This window comes from Rhinolophus sinicus, chromosome 8, assembly GCF_057876585.1.
Source record: "Rhinolophus sinicus isolate RSI-liver-muscle chromosome 8, RSI-T2T, whole genome shotgun sequence".
Lineage (NCBI taxonomy): Eukaryota > Metazoa > Chordata > Mammalia > Chiroptera > Rhinolophidae > Rhinolophus > Rhinolophus sinicus.
Genome location: NC_142508.1, coordinates 58,116,023 through 58,138,474, shown reverse-complemented (window position 1 = coordinate 58,138,474; position 22,452 = coordinate 58,116,023). Strand labels below are relative to the sequence as shown.

The following is a 22,452-nucleotide window of genomic DNA, read 5'->3' as shown; positions in this document are numbered from 1 at the left end:
CCCCGAAAATAAGACCTAGCCAGACAATCAGATCTAATGCGCCTTTTGGAGCAAAAATTAATATAAGACCCGGTCTTATAATGTTATATAGTATAGTAAAATAAGACTGGGTCTTATATTAATTTTTGCTCCAAAGGATGCATTAGAGCTGAATGTCCGGCTCGGTCTTGTTTTCGGGGAAACACAGTAGTCTGTACTAGGTGAGAACATAGAATGGTTTTTGCTACTTTGATGGCAGGTCACATGGCTCAGCCCACACAGTGGGATGTGAATTTCCTCTCCTTAAAACCATTGAGTCAACTGAATTGTTGACAGGAAAATGACAGCACTAATCTGAAAAAAAAAGAAAAAAAAAGAAATCTTTCTAACCTTGTGTCTAAATCCCAACAAGGAAACTTGTATTGCCATAAGAAAAGCATAAGGGAGCCAGTATACTAGGTTTCATGATAACATTCAGTTCTCTTCTCTCGTCCAAGTGAGTGCCTCTATGCATTAACGAAGATGAAAAAGCAAACTGACAATCCTTTGGAAGAAAAAAACCACCTCACTATTTCCTTTAAGTGTCTTCTCAGTACATTCACAAGCTCATTCTGCTCATTCTTTTCCATGCTTTGACCACATGAATGGCGTGTGGTTTCCATGAGGTATTTAAAAGTGAAAACAACTTTTGGAAGAGATACACATAATTCTGTTTTTCAAGTGAACTCAGAAATGGTCAAGTTAGCAAGAGAGGGTTCCATTTTTCACCAAGCTTAGGGAAATGAGTAAACTTTCCTTCTCTTTGGGGGCTTCTTCACACAGACTTTCCTGAGCCCAGCTAAAGGACCAGTCAGTGTGACCTACAAGTTCTAGAACTGGAGAGACCATAGAGATCATCAAGTTCAAGTTCCCACTTGATCTGGTCTCTCCCCCCACATGTCCATATGATTTAGTGCATGACCTCATTTTCTGCACATTTGCAAGAATGTAGTGCACCAATGTGGACTGATTCCAGTGGTTCAGTGGTTGAAACTGGTGTTCTCACCCTATTGGTATAGGTGTATAATTGTACTTTTAATAGCATATTTATTTTATTAATATGTGTTCCCTCTATTAGAATGCAAACTCCAAGATAACAGGACTACACACACATATATATATATATATATGCATATGTACGTAAAAATAAATAACTTTGTTTACCTTCAAGCGTCTCTCCTAGTGTCTAATTAGAGACATTCATTAAATAGCCCTATCAGGATAGAATGAATGACTCAACGAAGTAACAGAGAGGTTGAGATTCAAACAATGACTAGCATCAGCCAGGAGAAAAGACAGGAGGAAGGATTCTAGGCAGCGGCAATTGCATGTGCAAAGGTCCTGTGGTGAGAGAGGGAGTGCCCCTTAGGAAAGACTGAACATTTTTTCATATAGTCCTGGTATACAATCATAAACCTAGCTGGGGAGATAAATAGTTTCTGCATTATAGACATCCTTCTAAGTAAACCATTCTTTATCTCTTCCTTAGTTGACTCTCTGATGCTGAATCCTGAATCTCAGTGCACTGATGTATCATCTATCCTAAATTTCCATTTAGGAGGTGACCAGAATTTCAACCAGGCTCAAGCCTAAGTCCAAGACAGTTATAGCTAACTGGTATTTATTGAGCACCTAGTATGTACTAGGCAATGTACTAAGCCTTCTGTGTAGATGTATTTGGTCTTATAATCATTTGTCTACTATGTCTAGCTTTTCTGAACTAGGATCTTGCTTTGAACTGCCAGTCTGTTGATATGAGTCACATTTCAGGCATGCAAGACAGCTCTCTTGTAACTTCCATTCCTGGATTTCTCACTGTCTGTGCTCCGCTTGAGGGAACCTCAATAGCCCTGAAATTTGGACTGAGCTGGTTGAAATACGTTCACCTGTATGCACCTGAGACACGCTATCCCAAGAGTGGATCAATGAAGCCTTCCAGATTGATGCCCAGGACCCATGGTTTTTCTCTAAGACTTCAGTTCCATGTCACCAACTGGAGTGCTTCTCTGGATGGATAAGAAAACTAAATAGAGTGGCCTTGCCCCTGAGTTTGACTCCCAGCTGTATCGTTTACAAGCCATCTAACCTTTGACAAGTTCCTTTCCCTCTCGGAATCCCCATATTCAGGTATAAAAGGGAAATAAAAATATTCTAAAAGAGGTTTAAGGATTTAACGAAGCCCTTTAGCACAGTACCTGGCTCGTGGTGAGACAAAAGGAACCGCAGCTGCTGTTCCCGCTGTATTGTCAGCCACAGGGACAAGAAGCAGAGGCTTGCTGTAGAATCCTTACATTCTGAGGAAGGAAAGGAAAATCAATTAAAAACAAGTACATGCATATCTCCATTTACTGCTATTGCTTGGAGAATGGATTGTCTTGTTCATTTTATGTTCTGGGTCTGCAGGTAAATTGCAAAATCCTTTCTATTGAAAATTCATTTTTGTCTTCCACAAATGTTATTGAGTCCATGCCATTTGCTAGGCATGTGGGAGAAACAAGGATAAATTAGGTGACAATCCTGCACTCACCTTGGGAGTTGGAGAAGGGAGAGTACAGATTTTCTATACATGTGAGAGAAAGCACTGTTCTGCTTAAATACAGAAAGATGAGCATTATTTACTTTAGACATTCATTGAGGGTCTTGCAAGGGCCAGTCATTGCCTGATTGAATTAATGCAGAGCTAAAAGGTGAGGGGGGGAGGTATGCTGCAAATAGATGTGCACTGGATTTGTATTTTCTGCCCATTATTTACATATACTTATATATTATAATAATTATATATTACATATACATATAACAATCATATTAATTATGAATTACAGTAGTGCCCTCTTATCCACGGGGGGTGCAGTCCAAGACCCCCCAGCGGATGCCTGAAATTGCAGATAGTACCGAATCCTATATATACTATGTTTTTTCTTATACATGTGTACCTATGATAAATTTTAATTTATACATTAGGCACAGTAAGAGATCAACAACCATAACTAATAATAAAATAGAACAATTATAACAAAATAAAAGTTACTTGAACACAAGCATTGCAACACTGTGACAGTTGATCTGATAACCAAGATGACACCTAAGTGACTAATGGAAAGGGATCGTGTACAGTGTGGAGATGCTGCCCAAAGGGATGATTCATGGCCTGGGCGGGACGGAGCGGCATGGGGAGGGATTTCATCACACGCCTCAGAAAGGTGCACAGTTTAAAACTTATGAATTGTTTATTTCTGGAATTTCCATTTAATATCTTTGAATTGTGGTTGACCGCAGGTAACTGAAACTGTGGAAAACAAAACCGCAGATAAGGGAGGGCAACTGTATTATTATGCTAATTATATATGATAAATGGAATGTTAAGCACTAGTTATTATTAATTATATATGTATATATATGCATACTAATTATACATACATACATATAATACGAATACATTATTCTCATGACATATTATTGATATATATAATTGTATATGAAATTATTGTATTGTATATGACATATAAAATATTCATAATATTATCTATTAAATAATAATATAAATATATAAGTAACCCAGTTACTCATATCATCTCATTTTTCTACCACACGTATCTTTCTCTTAAAAATGGAAAATGGTGAAGTTCTGGGTCAGAGATTGGACATTAATTAAATCTATGCTTTGCTCCCGCTCTGCAATCTGAAGGACACAGAAATCTGCAAAATGATGGGGGGCTTCCCCACTACATCAAACTCCTCTAATGTCTCCAGCATCCATTCAAAAGCTTTAGCGAAGCCCTGCTATGTGACAGGCCCTGGGGAACAGGGCCAAATGAAACACAGTCCCTGAACCACGCGGCGCTCACAGATGGGTCAGTTAGTAGCCGCAGATGGCTGTGGTGGCTGCTGTCTTGGAGGAAAGAACCACAAGTCTATGGTGGCACAAAAAGAGGCAAGAGACTGTCTGGAACGCTGGGAAGGGAGATGCCTCCCTGGGAAGGGGACGTGGCTATGACCTTGAAGATGTGGAAGGACTGGCACGGCAGGCAGGGGAAACCCATGTGAGAAAATCAGCATGAAGCTAAGACAGCATGACACAGTCAGGAGCCGGCGGTGCGATGGCGATGGTGCTCCTACTGCTGAGATAATAAAAACACCAAGAAAACCAGTAAGAGGAGTCATAGTAGTAGCAATAGCAAAGGTTGATTGCCATTCGCTATTCTAAGCCCTTAGATGCGTTATGTTATATAATCCCACAACAATCTTAGAGTATACATAGTATGACTATCCACACATTAAGACAAGGGACTAGAGGGACCGATATGTGAGTCACAGTTGTACAGCTGATAAGTACAACAGACCTCGGTCTGCCACAGCTCACCCTCGTGGCCGTGGACCAGGTACCTAACCTCTGTAAACCTCCGCTTCTCCCTCGGTAACATAAGGTTCAAGGCTCATTCTGAGACAGCCGTGGGATGAGGGCTGCAGAGGGCCATGCTGCTGGGGAATGTCAGTCAGTGAGGGTGAGGGCTCTGTATGTTGCTAGGGAGCGGATGTTAGAAGAGTGGAGGGAAATCACGTTAATGAGATAGACTGGGTCAGGTCCAGGAAGGCTGGCCTTGGGCAATAAAGTGAAAGGTATGCATTTCATTCTCAAAGCCATGATAGGCACACGGAAGTTTTGAAACAAATAGTGAAATGCTCAGTGTTGTGTAGGAGAAAAATCACTCTGCCCACAGTGTAAAATACACTTGGCAATAGCCAGGCCAGCTAGGAGAGTGTTGCCATAATCTGGGAGAAAAAGTCTGAGAGTCACAGAGGGGATGTTGAGTGTAAATAACACACTTGCTGACTCATTGAATGTGAGGGTGAGGGCAGAAGAAGAATCCAGGATAGCCCATAATGCTTGGCTTTAGGGATGGGTGAATGGTGCGATTCCATCCACTGAGGCAGGATATGCAGTAAGAGGAGTGTTATGGGTTGAATCATGCTCCCCACACACACACACACATTCATATGGTGAAGTCCTAATCCCCAACACCTTAGAATGTGCCCTCAATTAGAGGTAGGGTCTTCCCAGAGGTAATCAGGTTAAAATGAGGTGATCAGGGTGGGCCCTAATCCAATATGACTAGCATCTATTTTATAAGAAGGGACAATATGGACACAGGAACACATAGAAGAAAGACCATGTGAAGACAGAGGGAGAAGACAGCCATCAATAAGCCAGGGAGAGAGGCCTGTATCAGCTCTCTTTCCCTCACAGCCATTAGAAGGAACCAATCTGCCAGCACCTTGATTTTGGACATCTAGCCGCCAGATCTGTGAAACAATAATTTCTGTTGTTTATTCTACCCAGTTTGTAGTACTTCGTTCTAACAGTCTTAAACTAATATAAGGAGTAACTCAGTTGGCGATGGCTCTGAGTTATGTTTTGGATAAGTTGAGTTGGATGCATTGTTTTTCAAAACTAGGTGGCGCTAGGTGCCAAAATGGTAGTTCAATACAAAAGTCTGGGACGCAGTGAGGGGCTTGGGAGTAGAATTAGAGATTAAGGTGTGTCGATCATTTCTGACATTCTAGCATCTATAGCACAGTGTGACTAGTACATAATAGGGATTTGGAAAACAGTTGAGTGGATAAATATCGTGTTTGCTTAAGGACAGAGGGCAGAAGGGACTACACAGATATTAGAACTAGTTCTCATCTCCATCCCAGCACGAAAAAGGTTAACTCAAGCCCTGTTGAATTTTAGAGGATTGCTAGGTTGGTTGCTGATATTTACATTCAGTAATTAGGGTAGTTCCCTCTTTGTTCTCTAAAATCAGGGGCTAAAAACAAAACAAAACAAAAAACTTAACCAAATAGCAAAACTATTCTTGGAATGGACAATTATAGCCTGTCTGGAGTCTTAGCTTCACACCCATGTTCTGAAATGTTGACCTCCAAGTGAGTGTGTCCGTGCTGTGTCCATTTTAAGTAGCAATTTAAAAGTCTGCTTAGCTTCAATGTCAAAATAAATGGACAACATGGCATAATAGAAAATGGCAATAACTGGAAATCAGGAGACCTTGCTTTAAATCTCAGATCTGTCTCTGAAGAACTGGGTCATCTTAACCTTCCTGAGTTCCCTTCCCTCATCCACAAAATAAAAATGGGAGGAGGTAATTGGATGACCTTCCAACTCTGACATTCTGATTCTCTCAATGTTGTTTTTAATTGTGAATGTTGGAACAATTCAATTTCCGCAAATTGACCTGCCAATCTAATTGAGTCCACCAATCTGAAAGTACGTAAATAAAGTGAGAGGTAGAAATGAGTATCACAGATGACTTTGGTAGAAAAATTTCCTTCCTTAATAATGTATGCCTCCTGGAGATAACAGATGAGACACGGGAAAGAGACAGTACTTGGTTTTAGAATGCATCTTATTTACCAGCATATTGGGTTTTATTGGAAGGTTTCTGAATGGACATGGTCACAGTATTTAATGACGTAAATTTCTGACCATATTGGAAAAGGATATGGAAAAATCATCCATTTCTAACTGCATTTATGATTTCTCCTGATCATTTAATATTTAAACCTCATGCCTTGGCCTGTTCTTGACATGCCTGGGCATCTCAGCCCTGGCATATAATAAGCCACTAAGGGGTACAGATGATTAAAATTTACTGAGTACCTATTAAGTGTCATGTTTCGTGCCAGGTGCTTGGCCTGTATTACATAGTGCCTCATTTGACACCCCTGTAACCAATGCTGTCAGCCTCACTACATCTTCTCTACACTCAATTCATCAGGTTGAAGGTTGTTTGCTTAGGGCTTCTGTCTGGCTGTGGCAGCGTACTTGGCCCAAAAGGACAAGCCAGACATGCATAAGAGTTACTGTTGCAGAAGCAACCCTCAATTGATATCAGTTGGAAATTCTGTGGATAAGTATTCCAGCTTCCTCACCACTCGGTTGGGGTAACTCTGAAGTGTATTCTCCACGTGCTCACTGAGTTCTTCAGAGGGATTGACTCCCAGTTGCCCGAGGTGGATGCGGGCTCGATCACACACCCTTTATTGGCAGTCTTCTAGTTCTGTCTTGATACCCTGGTATTTCCTGCAATCTCATTCCAGATACAGTACTTGCCACTTGGATTTTCACCTCAGGGTCTGCTTCTGGGGAATCCAAACTAACACATCTCCCAAGATCCCTACGGAGAAGGGTACCATCATTGCTACTTTATACGCAGAATCCCAGGCTCAGTGTGATTGAATAATAGGTGTTAAGTCTTGGTGCTGGGGTTTTGCTGGCTCGCGTTGACTTTTCTCTACACCAGTGGTTCTCAACCAAGGGAGGTTTTTGTCCCCCAGGGGACATTTTGAACTGCCTGGGAACATTTTGGTTTGTCAAAATGGGGGACATGGGGGTGCTCCTGCCTCCCAGTAGGTGGAGGCAGGGAGGCTGCTAAACATTCCATGCACGGGTCAGCTCCCTACAATAAAGACGAATCCAGCCTACACATGGTCAATAGTGGCAAGGTTGAGACATCCTGCTCTACACCCAGCAAGACTGGTTGTTGGGTGGTAGCTCTCCTGTGTGACTTGTCTATTGTATTCCACTTCCAGGGCCAAGCTGTGGCTCAGCTGTGTTCCACTGTCCCCAATGTGACTGTCTTTGGAACAGCTTCTACTTTCAAGCACGAAGCCATTAAAGACTCTGTGACCCACCTCTTCGACAGAAATGCAGACTATGTGCAGGAAGTGAAAAGGTAAGGTGTCCGCCCGAAAGAGCTCCAGGTCGCCCCTTGTTCTTTTCTCTCTGACAGAACAGTTGTGTTCATCTAGGAGGGCTAATACTACTAATAATAGTGATAGTATTAAACATCTATCGGGGGCTTAGTCGGACTAGCGCTGTACTAAATATTCCACATTTTGAGCTGATTTAATCCTCTCAACAACCCCATTACTATCCCCCTTATGCGGAGGATAAAACCCAGGAACAGAGCAGTTAAGTAACTTGCAAAGCTTATTTATAACTTGCAAAGCTGTTATGCTAGCTGATAACACTGCCTTAACACAGAGAAGCATATGTCTCATTCATTCACACAACAGCCTAAGGAAATGTCGACTCCAACCTGGGTATGACAGCACCAGCGAAGGACAACAGTGGTGACACGATCAGATTTGGGTTTTGAACAGTCACCGGTGGTGTGTAGAGAATGAATGGGGCGGGGTGGAGGCCAGAGGTAGGGAGATCTGTCTGCCAGCTGTTGCGGTCACCCAGAAGGACGCTAGCCTATAACATGACCCGCTTATAATCCGGAAGGTATTGATCATGGCCGTGTGCATGTCAGCACAGGGAATCAGATGGTACACCCAGCTGCCACCACACTCTCAGATGATTGGTGCTTGGCGCCCCTTCTGCTGCTCAGAGCTGGAGGCTGATGCTTAGGTTCAGCTCCACTCACAGCTCCTGACGGAATTCAGGGATGTCCCAGAGCCAGTGTTTCTGTACTTTCATTTCTCAGCCCTAAGTTATAAGGTGCAAAGGAATTAAGTTGTCCAGGTAGCATCATAGTAATAGCAGCAGAATTTTCTCCAAGTGACACAGTAAGATAGAAAATTGAACGACAAATGGATAGCAGATCTGGATGTTTGAGGTGATAGCTTTAGACCAGAGTAAGTGAACCTCGGGACGTTTCTTAGAAATGAGAGTCTTCAGATAATCTGAGTTTTCAGGATTGCGTTTACATTTTTAATGTAGAGATTTACACATAATTTAAAGTTGTCCCAATATTTCCACTGGGACGTGAACCGAGAGCTTTCAAGCTAGATATTAGAAGTTCGCTGCCTGGTTCTCAGATGTCTAGAGATTGCAGGCATACTTTAAAGACTTCCTAGATATACCTTTGCCTATTTTCATAACCCGCAGGTAGCTTTTCCTTCTTTTAGCTAGCATCACTCCAGCTGTGGTCTGGACAATGGCAATATGCACCATTATCCCGTCGACAATCTTTTCTTCCATCCTCATAATGATACTATTGTAAGCATCCTTCCCTTTATTCATGCACCGACCGCTTACTAAATACTGAACGTCTGTGATGGGCCAGAATGGTGCCAGGGCTGGGCATCCAGCTAAACCACCTTGAGAGTCACTCTCTCCAGGGAGTTTGAGTCCAGGTGAGGAAGAGGGAACAAAAGACATAGTTTTAAAAATCATTGATTTACTCTTTTGCTATGTGATCTGGTGGAGAAATGCAAGGTACTAGGGAACCTACTGCAGATGGGAAATCAGACACATCACCCGTCAAAGAGGGAGATTTGGGCTGAGAATTGAAGGGTGAGAATTTGGCCAAACGAAGAGCATTTCTGACCACTGAGAGCGGTATATGCTAGCGCCCAGGTGAGAAAGGGTTGGTCAAATCAAGAATCGGAGACCGATGCAGCCGGGGCAGTAGAATGTGGGAAGTATTGAGGGAAGAGGAGGGGCAGCTCTTCTAAGGAGTGACAGTCTGTGACCGGGGGCTCCTGTTCTCCCCACTTCTCATATACCTGCTCCCTCCCCGTGTCCCCTGTCCTGGACCTGCTACCCTTAGCCCCTGAATCAATGGTTTCTACTGATTGTCAGAAGAGCAGAAGGCAACAGCATCTCAGACCAACCTCACTACCACCTTCTTTCAAACAGGATTTCCAACGATTCTTTGTGTTTCTAAGTAGAGACCCTAGAATCAGGCTAAACATGACTGGGAATTTGCAAATATGTTGATGCCCCCTGTCTCAGGAATTCTAAGCTCAGGAAATAATCAAAAAGAAGAGAAAAGCAACAGGTCCACACAGTCGCCTACTGCAGAGCCAAGTGCTGCTTCTGATTCCCTGTAGGTGCTCAGCATATGCCCACGGGGTGAATTGTAGCATTGTCTGCAATCGTGAAAATGCAGAAGCAGCCTCCATTATCAACAGAAAGGAAACGGTTCAGTAGATTATGCTGCACCCACACGCTTGAGTATTATGCAGCCTCTAAAAAAAGATAACTATGAAGACTGTCACAAAACGGGAAAAAAAGAAAAAAAAAATCCGTGGTAGCATAGTGAGTGAAAAAAGCAGAATGCCAAATTCCATCCACACTGTGATCGCAGCTTTGTATAAATTATGGGCTCAAAAGGACAGAAAAAGGAAGGAACAGGAGAAAAAAATCCAACCACTAACATGCAATCGGAGTGGAATGTAGAGCCATTTCGCTTTATTTTTTTGATCATGGATATTATTTGTTATGCTATTATGTGTGTGGTAAACTAGAACAAATAATAACAGAATTCCTTGAGATGAAAACTCTTTTATAAACCATTCATTCGGTAAGCTGCTTTTGAACACATTCTCAGCCTTGAGCCAGGCATTGTACAGGGACGAGGGAACAATTATTTATGATACAGACCTGACCTCTACATCACTTTCTCCTTCTTTGGGAGGAGAGAGATGGCTATGCTTAAAACCAAGTGGAAGAGTTAGAAGCCTTGAATTGTGGGCAGCTGACGATAAGAGCCACAAAAATAAAGAGGAGAGAAAAACCAGAGAGAGTGCCAGGGTGGACAGCCCCTGAGGGGGCTGCTTGAAAGATGGGGGTGCTTGAAAAGGGGTGCTTGAAATCATTCAGTAGGCAGAGGAGGAAGTAGGGAGGAGACGCAGGCAAGGAGAATGAGCCCAGGGCAAGGGGGATAGTACCACCCGGCTTTGCTAGTCTCCTGTCACTCTGCTGAGCACTTTGATTAGACCATTTTATGTGGACCTCAGACAACCCTGCAAGTGAACCTTGCTCATTTACAGAAACTGAGACTTAGTGGAAATTAATGAGAGTGCCATCCGCTGGGGAAAAGAAAGAGAAAGTGATGAAGCATTCCTAGAGATGGTATCGTTACGTACATGTGGAAGCCACTAATAGTAAACATTTGCTAAGAAGCATACTGTGTGCCAGGCACTGTCCACGCAATGCCTGGAATAGCCTATCCCTCCATCGTGAGCTTGGAGGTGATGGTTAAAGCTATGGCACAGGGGAGTTCTCAGAGGAAAGGGAATTCCGAAAGAGAACTGAGGGGAGCGCCAAGGATCCAATCGGAAACGAAAGCTACAATTCAGCGGAATTAATTTGGCAAAGTGGAAGGGTTTCTCTCCCAGTAACGGCTCTATGAGACCTGCCACCATTCAAGAGAAATTCTTCACTGGTCCAGGTGGGTGGGAAGCAAAGAGGTGGCATTCAGAATAAAGGGGTTGGGGACCAAGGGAGGACAGACATGTAAGTCTCAGATCAGCAATTCCAAAATACCTTGCTGCTTCTGAATCTGGCCCAGAGAATTCCTGCACTGGGGCTATTGGTGTTTGTTTAAAATCTACAGAGAGTTATGACAAGAGAAGGCAGACATAGCAAGTGTGGTATTTGGCCCTCAGTGCTCAAATACCACCCTCTCCATGTTTATGGCCACCCTCTCCGTGTTTATGTAATTATGATTAGACATGTACAGGCAAGGTGGACACCCCCAGAAACTGGGGACCTTAGAAATGAGGATGACACTGTGTCTCTGAGAAGTTACCTTGCTCTGCTTGTGCTTTTTACAATCATTCCATTGAAAGGAGCTGCTAGCAGGAGCTTGTGAGCTACTAGACGGCAGGAATAAGCCTGAGCCTCCATCTGTGTATTCCCAGTTCAGCACACACAGAGCCTCACAGAAAGGGAACACTTCCTGAATGTTTGTCCAGTGGCTGGAAATTTAGGGCAAGTGCGTAGGACCCTGACCTTGGACATCTCCTATCATCTAGGATGAAAAAAAAAGCAGATTGAAAATTGAAACCTCTAGGCCTGCCTGTATGGAAAAACATGGTCTAACTCTGCATATATGTGTATTTATTTTAAAAGGCAAAGTTTAAGCCCAAATTCTTCAAAGACTAAATTAAGTTGATGGCTCCCCAGAGCTGCTTGCTAAAGCAGTGCTTCCATAATTATACTGGTCTGAACATTTATTATGTCTTAAATTCAGAGCGGTGAAAAAGCCAACGGCATTGCTGTTAAACTAGACCGGCCTTTAAATTCCCGCTGTGCTAGTTATGTAAGCTTGGGCAAGGCATTGCATTTGTGAGCCTTCATTTCTTCACCAAAAAGGTGGAGTTAAAAATGCCTGTCTCCTAGGCTGGTCATGAGGATTAATTATGAAATTCCTGATATATAGTAGAATTCAGAAAATGTGTCCTTTGAAGGAAGCGCAGGTAGAGAGAGATGTGGAATACTAGTCTAATACGTTTTCTTCATTTCTTTCATTTATTCATTTACGTATCCATTGAATCATTACTTCATACAATTGATCATTATTTCTTGAGAACCAGTGCTACGTCCAGCAGGTTGAGAAGGGCTGAGGATACAAATGAGCAGCACACATGTGGTTCCTGTGTCATGGGGCTTCTATTTTGGTGGAAGACACAGTCAGTGAATGAATAGAATACTGACGGCCTATGATAGATACTAAAAAGTATCTCTAGACACTAACGCACAAAGGGAGCTAAAATAGATATAATTTGGGGGTGGGAGCTGTCACTTCAGATGGAGTAGTTAGTTACAGTTTCTCTGGGGCGGTCACATGTGAGTGAGGCCTGAAGGCTGAGAAGGAGCCAGCTCTAAGGGGAGCTGAGGAAAGGCTGTTCAGGCAGAGATTATAGCAGGTGCAAAAGCCCTGAGGTAGGGGTTTTAGGAAGAGCCAGAAGGTCAGTAGGCCTTGAACAATTAGTGGGGAGTGAGGGTGGGGAAGTGGGCAGGAGCTTATAGGTCACCCTTTGCTGTGGGCCTGCCCTGCTTTCCTGCAGAACCAGAGTCCAGAGGACAGAGCAACAGGTCTGGGGGCGGGGGGTGGAGTGGGGGTGGCAACAAATACAAGAAGGTGTGTTTGGCGGGTTCTGGGAGAAAATGTGGACCCTCAAGTAGTATATAGATGTGAGGGGCATGAGGCAACAAGTGAGAATTTGGGACTGGGCAGGTCCATTAGGAGTGCCCTGGATGGTGCGCACAGCCTAACATTTGGAACGCTGCTCCGGAGCACAGGTGGGCATTCTACAGGCCAGGAGAGAGGGTTCAGGGAAATGAAGTTTACGGGGAGGCCTTGGTGGCCCAGAAGGGTCCCACTTCCAGGGGAGTGAGCGAACTCGGCAGAAAATGGAGCTGGTAGAAGTGAGGAAGACAGGGCTTAGTTACTCAGCCCAGGATGTAAGGTGGAGACTGGTCACCAGGGGCGAGGCACCAGATTCGCGCCCACCTTCTGCTACAGTGTGTGTGTTTCAACTCCCGCCTGCCTCTCTAGCCTCGTCTTGCAGCAAGCTCCCGGTCACTTTCTCTACTCCAGCCCTCGCAACTGGCTGCTTCCCGGTTTTCCTGCTTCCCAGGCTCCTCCCACCATGGGGCTTTTGCACATGCTGTTCCCTCTGCCTGGAACGCTGTTCCCACCACTCTTTACCTAGCTAACTGCTTCACCCTCTGCTCATCACTTCTCCAGGGACACCTTCTCTGGAAGCCCCGATTAAGCAAACTCTGGATTTAAATGGTCTCATAATACCTCTGTGGCATTCAGTGTTGATTGAATTTTTATTTGTATAATTATTGGTTAATGTCGGCCTAAGGTAAGCTCCAAAAGAGGAGAAACCAAATCTGTTTGGGCTCATCACTATATCCCCCAGTGCCTAGTGCAGTGCCAGTGCTAATATTTAATGAACAAATTATTTACTACTAAAAAAAAGCCGGGTTGGCTCCTGAGTAACTGGCTTAGACCAGTGGTTCTCCAAGTGTGGAGGTGGAATTAGCATCTCCTGAGAACTTGTTAGAAATGTAAATCCTTGGGCCCCACCCCTGACCAACTGAATGAGAAGCTAGAAGGAGAAGGGGAGGACGGGCAAGTTGCAATCTGTGTTTTAACGAACCAATGAACTCTCCAGGAGATTCTGAGGCACACTTAGGTTTGAGATCCCCTGGCCGAATGCCTTAGTTCTGAACTTACAGGTGGTACTTGAAAGGACATACCTGCTCAGATAAAAGCTCTCTTAGGAGGAAACTAAGCTGATCATTTTGGATGCAGCTTTGTAATGGGCTAGATGTTGGACTTGAGCGTTTGGAAGGGCATACTCACATCAAGACTCAGCTGTCATGGGACATGGGGCAGTCGACTTAGTGGCGGAACTCAGGAGATGCACGTGACATTTCCTAGTGAGTGACACTGTGGCCACAGCCATTAATCAGCACTGTAGAACCTGCACTTTGCTGGGGGGTGAGGGTAGGGGTAGAGAAACAAAGCTGTGCGAAGACAAGATAGTCCTGCCAACTCACAAATCTGAGGATACGCCATCCTTTTCTGAGCAGAGCAGCGCCCAGCCACAATTGGGAGCTCTGTGGGCATGAATATCTTCTCTACAACCTTTAGAACCTTCCTGTTCTGTAGTTCCCTCCTGCGTAATATCTTCTAACAATAGAACCCTAGTAGATGGTTGTTAAATGCACGAGTAAGTGATTGAGTGAGTGAGGGAGTGAATCAATGAATGTATAAATAAATGCATGAAGAAAGGATCTTCTTCCTAATAGAGTATGTGGATTCTCTTGAGTCTGGAAGCTTCCATCCCGATAGGAAGATCCTCTCTTTTTAACCCTTTTCCTCTAAGACTATGTTTTAGATTGAACCTGGAGATTAGACAAGTAGAAGTTTGCAAGTTAAATTAACGTGCCTTTGATATCTTCACTGAGGAGGGACGTGGGGAGGGAAGAAAGCCAATCCCTATGAGGCCGGAAGCCCCATGAAGACGCGGAACATGTTTGCTTTTTTCACCACTGTATCTCCAGCACCTTGGACAGAGCTTGCTTGGTGCATAATTCAAGCTCCACAAATGTTTATTGTCGACTGACTGAATTGTGGGGTGACTGTTACCCTGTTTCCCCGAAAATAAGACCTAGCCGGACAATCAGCTCTAATGCGTCTTTTGGAGCAAAAATTAATATAAGACCCAGTCTTATATTTATTATATTATATAAGTCCCAGTCTTATAGTAAAATAAGACTGGGTTTTATGTTATTAGTCGCAACTGATGCTGGCAACGGGCCAAGCATTTCATTTGTCCCCTCACTTCATTTTTAGCACAAAGAAACATGGTAGTTCCACTTTACAAAAGACAAAGCTAAGGCTTAGAGAAGCTGAGTGAGGCAGCTAGATACAAACTGAGACTGTCTGACTGTGACATCCATGCTTGTTCTCCTAGCTCAGGCCGGTTCCCGATATCAGTCACCAGCCAGATTCTTAGCTGCCTCCAGCTTTGTGAAATTCTTATAGTTGGACCCAGCAGGATAAATCCACCTCCCAGGCCTCTGCCCAATTCACTGCTACTCCGAGAGCTACTTCCTGATTCTGGGAGTAAACAATATGGCACAGCAAGGGAAAGGGGCCGACCGTTTGGTCTTTGACAGCTTATAGTATTGTTTTTTGTCTTCTCACCATGCAGAATCTCTGCTGAAGGAGTGGACATTGTTTTGGATTGCCTCTGTGGGGACAACACGGGGAAAGGCCTCAGCCTTCTCAAACCCCTGGGAACCTACATTTTATATGGTGAGTGCTAAATTGTAGCGGAGACGTGGTCACTGCACATGTGTTTACAGACAAAGGCTCTGAAAAATGAAGCATGTTGCTATGTTAGGGGAATGAGATTAGGGTGTTTAATTTTTGGATGTTTCCCATAATATTGCTACTGCCATTACTTGTTTTCAATGATAAAAGTAACATATGCACCTACTGCCGTGTTATTCCCATGAGTACTTCTCATTCCAAAAGGGATAAAGCCAAAGTGTAGTTACTGGGATGGGACTGGACCCATGGAAAGTGGCACAGGTGGGACATACTAATGGCTTCAAAGGAACGTCAAAAATGAAGGAATGAAGGACCCACAGTAGGATGGAGAGGCGTGGCTAAGACATGGGGCGTTTAAGGGAGGTTTTTCAGTATTGGAGGTGAAATTACAAAGTACAGACTCTCCTACCTCTAAACTACTCCTGTGTGTCCCAATCAAGACCAAAGCCCTGGATGGACTGAGCACAGATCTGCTTCTGAGTCTGGGGTTTGGGGGGATTTAGGAAAGACATCTGGGAGTCGGTTTTCTCTAGCAGAACGAGACCCCAGAGCCTCCCCTCCCTCCTCTTCTTTTGAGACATGCAAACTAATTTAAACGCTAGTTGTCATGAAGTCAAAAAAGCATATCTGAAGCCAGATGTCACAGTCCAAAGCAGAATGACAGTGGGATTCTCCAACATTTGAGATTTTTGGCACCTCTTTGCTCTGTAGGTATGATAGAAAATTGAGCCTTGGGGCTCTGTGTAACTCAGAAAAAAAGACAACACCTAATTTTCCTGCTATTAGTTGAGAAGATTATAAAAGAGACACTTGAGAGGTGTAAATATTCAAGCATCTTTTTGTTGTCATTAAATCTTATGAAAGAAAGAGGGGAAATAAGCTTACCACTGCTGGAGCATTTCGGTATTTTCAATAGTGGTCACGTATTTGAAAGTCCTTAACAGTAGAGGCATAATTTTTTTATTTTATTATTTCATTTATTTAATTTTATTATATGCCGAAGAAAAAAGAAGCTCTGAGCATCATCAGTGCATAATGTAAGGATACTGGCTATGACTAACACACGAGTCAAATGCAGATGGACAATTTATACATCCTTACTTATTTACTGATTATAATTTTGCCCAAGTTTCATTTCATTTTGGTGGAATACAACGTGATCATATTCAAGTATCTAATTCATTATATTGATTACTTGATTACTAAGTAGTCTAAGCCTAGTACTACGATGCTTGGTGGTAGTCACTGCATAAAATTAGAAGCAGTGATTAACTGACTGCCTACTAGTTTACTCGGGCCAAACTATTAAGTTTAAAATATATACTGTTTTTTCATTAAATAGCAGTTCTCTGAGAAGGACTTACACCGAATTCTTTGGGGACAAGGAAGGAAAGTCCTTGAAAAGACCCCAATATGGTAACTGAACTGTGAAGAGCCCTCTCACTCAGCCCCTCCAGGAACCCCCCAGAGGGGTCTTTTCTCTTTATAAGAGCATCTTAGGGAATCTTTCCCAACTTCATTTCCCACCTTCCTTCTGAATAGTGCATGTTCCAGTTAACAAAGCTCAATTTCTCACACCATTTGCTTCAAGTAATTTTTACCTTTCTGCTCAGACTTCTTTGGAGCTAACACATTGTTCACATGATTTCTGTGGCTTCTGAACGTGTTTCATCCTCTTCTGCTCCTCTGTACCCCGTTTTTTCCATCTATCTAAATTCTAGCTCAGCCCAACCTCTCCCCACCACTTACATGCCCAACCTAGGTCAGAACCCCAAACCTCTCACTTGCAAAGGGATCAAATTCAAACCATAAAGAAAGCTTACATAAGAGTTCATTTCTCAGTCTCGAAGAACAGAACCAACAAGACATTTCAGCAACTCATCATTTTATTAGAATGTTGGCTTAGATCACATTTTACCACATTCCTAAGTTTCCGAAGTAATGAAATAGTCACCTTGAGAAATGTTACTTCCTCATTGATCCAGTGATATTTAGTTAAAATTAAGTCAACTTGACACCACCCACCTCCTCCATTATCATCATTTTTTTTTCCAGGCTGACTCAAACTCTTGATAGTCTTGGACCAAACAACTGCCATTCCTCCATGCGTAACAAGAGATGTTGATTTTCATTAGCAGCAGTTTGATTTGGGAATCTTCTGTTTTCAGGTTCATCCAACATGGTGACTGGAGAGACCAAGAGCTTCTTTAGCTTTGCAAAATCAGTAAGTATCCATGCACATCTCACATACTACGGCGATGTAGTGATTTGCATGTTGTGAGCTCTTCCATCTTAAGGACATTGACCTACTAACCGAAACCTTGTTTGTCCTTCCTCGTCCGTGAAGCCTGCATTCCCATTATGCTCACTACACACGGGCAGGACCATGACTGGGGCTACTTTTGTCTAAATGAGGCAGACATATGGGAACGTCAGTGAAACTCCAGAAAGCTTTACAGTATTTTGATTTCAATTAAGATTGCTTACGTGTTTTTAATCATGGCCAAAAAGGAACTTAGCATTAGTGTATTTTATTTGCTCCGTGGAGAGACCGACCTTTGAGTTTGGCCACTTTCTGGCCAGGTTTCTGCAGGTACCTGAGATTTCTCTATCTCCCCCTCCTACTGAGTTAGAGATACAAATGGGATCCTACAATTTGAGCGAGCTCCTGGGGTGACTTTTAGACATGGGCAAGTTTGTGGACCACTGTCTTAGGTAATCATGTTCTAAATACAGTGGTTACTTTGCCTGCCATGGAAAAGCCACATGCCTGGGCATTCACCCCATTATGGACCTAATGGGATCTCCATTCCCACCTAGAGCTATACTTGCTAGAATTAAACTAATCTGGGCTTGAACTTCAATTTTACCCTCTTCCCTCTGACCACAGAGGGTTGCTGCTTCTCAGAAGAGCTTGTCTTCTCTCCTCCCAGCCTCCTAAACAGCCACTGCAACATGGATGATTCACTCACTTCCTTTGCAAGCATCTTAGGATCACCTAGTGTTTGTGGCTTTGTGCCAGGCACCAGATATCACAGTGAATGAGACAGGTGCATCATAAGCCCTTTTGATTCTTACATCCTAATGAGGGAGACAACTGAAATAAGTAACACATATTAATAACATGATTGTAAATGGTCCTAAAGGCTCTGAAGGAAATAAAAACAGGTGGTTAAATAAAAAAGGGCAGGGTAGAGTAGATGCATTTTGAATAGGGTGGTCAGGGAAAGCCGTGGTAAGAGGTTTAGAATTCATTCTAAGTGTGGCTAGGGGGTATTCGCATGCCTCCTAAGTGCCAACATTGGCTGCCAAAGGCGTCATTCCCCCAAACATTCCCTGATTCTGGAATGATTAGTACTTCCTGCCCCATGAGGTGAGAATTAAAGGACCTCTGTTTGCACTTGAACTTTGAAGTTCTGGTCAAGGATCATCTCAACTACAGAATAAACAGGGAGCAAGAATGGAGTCTAATGAAGGACGCTGTCTGGAGCATGTCCCCTGAAGATAGGCTTTGTGTCACTCACAGCTGCTTTGTTGCCGTGGCTGTAATTACCATGATGCTGACAGCCTGCCATGGGTCACCAAATTGGTCCCAAATTACATACACTTGCAAAAAGTGTTCTTCCTTTCTTTCCTAAATGCACAATCACAACACACAGTGTTAATGAAATAATTTCAGGGTGTCCAGGTTGGATGAAGGCACTCACAAAAACACAGTCAGGATGGAGGTTGCGATTTTCCTGCCCCAAAACAGGGGTGCTGATCATGAGAATGCTTTCTAGTTGGAGGTCAAGAAGGAAGACAGTTCCCTTTCAGAGGCCTGTCCAATTCTGGTTGGTGAGTTAGAAGCAAATTGAAGAAAGGGCATGCCAAGGAATGGAATGATGGCTTTGTTCTGGAAGTTTCCAGACAGGAATTTTATTCCATACATGCAAGAAAGGCTTACGAATAAAAGGCATGTTTGGAATCATACAGGAACTTCTCGCGCAGCCATCTTAATTCTGTTCCACCTTAAAACTCCCGCAGAGCTTGTGCACACTCTTTGTCAAACATGCTGTTTGCTTTCAGACCCACACGATGAGGACAGTAACAGGCCATACAAAGCAGTTTGACTCCAAATTCACAATTTCACTCAATCAAAACCATCCCTTCTAACTTTATATGATAATAAACATAGTTTATATGTTTATAACCCGCCCAGTACATGTCAGACACAGAGCTAAGCACTTTGTGTGTATTAACACATTTACTCCTTACAATGGCCCCGTGAGGCACAGTTGGGAAACTGCATACAGAAAGGTTAAGTGACTTGCCCAAAGTTGCACAGCTAGGAAGTGGCAGAACCGGGATTCAAAACCAGGCATGTGGCTCTAGCACTCACTGAACCACAGCTGTGTAGCTGTTGTACATTCCGCCAGCCTTAAATTTCACGAACATTTGTTGAGGGATGGCGGATACATTTTCAATCAAGTTATTAATCATTTCTCTACCTTTGCTGTTGTGGCAAGGAGCCCATGGCCAAATTACATGGCTCTCCTGGAACCAACCCTCAGGCACTCAGGGAATGGACACTGGGAAAGAATTTTGGGTACGAGCTGGATGCTTGTTTTGGACCTGTCTTTCTCACGCTTATTTTCCTAATAATATGATTTTCCCATTTAAAAAAAAAAATCAAGATCTTTCCTCTTTTGAACCTCTTCAATCCTGGAAGGAGGCAGGATGTAAATAAACAGAGAAATAACACACATATTATCAATGTTCATAAGTGCCCGGCCCCATTCCTTTTTGCCTCCTATATTAAACCGGTATTAACCATTTCACCTCTCAGAACCCTCCAGAAACTGGAACTTGGACTCTCTACATTCTACCCAGCACCAAAAGAAATACAATTAAATCAGCACGAAGTAGTTGGATAACCATTTCTGTAGTTTGTTAATGGATTATTTACTTATTTTCATGTCTGATGTGGGGAGAAGGGAGACTGAAAAAGGGGCAGCCATAGTTGTCCGTTGTGTGTATTCCCTGGAGGGCTCTAGTCCAGGGTTTCTCAACTCGTGCTATGGACCTTTTGGGCTGGATAGTTCTTTGTTGGGAGGGGCTGTCTTTGCACTGTAGAATGTTTAGCAGCACCCCTGGCTTCTACACACTGGAGACCAGTAGATCCCCCTCACAATAAAAATACACCCAAACATTACCAAGTGTCCCCCAGTGGGTAACACTGCCCCCAGTTGAGAACCACTGACTTAGTGCCATCCCTATGGCTTCATTACTCCATCGTGCTCTTCCCTTTTCCTGTATTACATTTCTTTACTCCTCTTTAGCTGATGCATTCCTACCCCCCCTCCAGCCTTGTCATTGTTCCTCACTAGGAAAGCTGCTCCTACAGTTAGAGTTGTCACCACACTGTAGCCCCACCACGGTGTGTAATTCTCTGCCACCCTGCTGCCTTCACCCACCCCATCACCACCACCACCATTCACTAAGGCAAGTGCTTTACACTAAGTTCTCCCAGGGTACGTCGGAGACAGTATCCTGCCACTGTATGTAGCTGAGAATAGTGAAGCACAGAGAGAACCAGGGAGCAAGTTGTAGAGCCAGGCTTCTACTCCAGATCCGATGATGCTAACCATATGCCTCAGGGTTCCAGCTCCATGTGGTCTCGGGGTTGTTTTGCAAAGGGCTCTTTCTCCCAGCTAGATCCTGAGCTCTCCTCAGAGGCATCACTGTCTGTCACATCCTGTGCACTTGCAGCAGTGCCTCGCCAAACAGACGCTCTAAAAAGTACACCAACGAGAGCTACCTCTTGGCCTGCTAGAATCTGGCCAACTGCAGCCCTATTCTCTCCCCGCAAGGCTGAGAATGTGGCCTGGCATTGCGTCCTTGTAACCTGGCCCCCTCTCTCCTTCCAGTGGTGGCAGGTTGAGAAAGTGAACCCCATCAAGCTGTATGAAGAGAACAAAGTCATCGCGGGGTTTTCCCTTTTAAATCTGCTCTTCAAACAGGGCCGCGCTGGCCTCATTCGAGGAGTGGTGGACAAACTCATAGGGCTCTACAACCAGAAGAAGATCAAGCCCGTTGTGGATTCCCTGTGGGCCCTGGAGGAGGTAAGAATGGTGATTTTCCCCCAGCGAATAATCTCTTCTTTTTAGTCCAGTCAGGTTTGGGCAGCCAGATACAATCTTTTACTAAATGATTTTTCTCCAGGTTTGTTTTAAAGGAGGGTCCTAAAAGTCATTGTCCCATAGTATAGTGCTTTGGGTGCAAGAACTACTTTGAGTTCCCTGGTGGTTCTTAAACCACCTGCCTCACCGTACCTTTTGTACCATGAACCCTTCCCAAGTAGGTCGACAAATTTTAATGGATGTATATGATTCACCTTGGTTACAACACAGCACGGCTATTGTTCCAGCGTCATTTATATTGTCACATTGTGGTCAGAGGTCAAGATCAGGGAAGACAAGGGCTCAGAGCTGAAATAATTTGTGTGCTGAGCCCCGATATTTGGGGTCCCTGCAAGATGTTGTTAGCTGCCACGGAGAGCATTGTATTTATTGATGAATTGTTGCATCTACTGTGGGACTGTTTTCATTAATGTTATTAGTGTCAGAAGTTCTAGTATATGAAACCATTCCTTGATTATGAAAAAATTAACAACTCCTAATGTAACTCTGAAGGATACTGAATCATGAACTGGTTATTTTCATTCAGGTGGGATGTGCTAGGAGGAGACAGGGTTTAGAATATCCTTCAGACAAAGGAAGTTCTGGAAACCAGTCATGGTAGCTGCCTGTGAGGAGAAAATAATGAGATATGGCCTAAGTTTCAGGAGGCATTT

The 22,452-nt window shown here is 43.6% G+C and overlaps 1 protein-coding gene across 1 annotated transcript in view; it reads left to right on the top strand.

Moving 5' to 3' along the window:
- Nucleotides 1-22,452, top strand: part of VAT1L (vesicle amine transport 1 like) — a 142,447-nt gene that overhangs the window by 54,445 nt on the left and 65,550 nt on the right. The window contains exons 4-7 of the mRNA XM_019710977.3: nucleotides 7,612-7,754; nucleotides 15,496-15,599; nucleotides 17,786-17,841; nucleotides 21,527-21,721. Coding sequence (XP_019566536.1) covers nucleotides 7,612-7,754; nucleotides 15,496-15,599; nucleotides 17,786-17,841; nucleotides 21,527-21,721 — 498 coding nt within the window. The remainder of the gene's footprint in view (nucleotides 1-7,611; nucleotides 7,755-15,495; nucleotides 15,600-17,785; nucleotides 17,842-21,526; nucleotides 21,722-22,452) is intronic.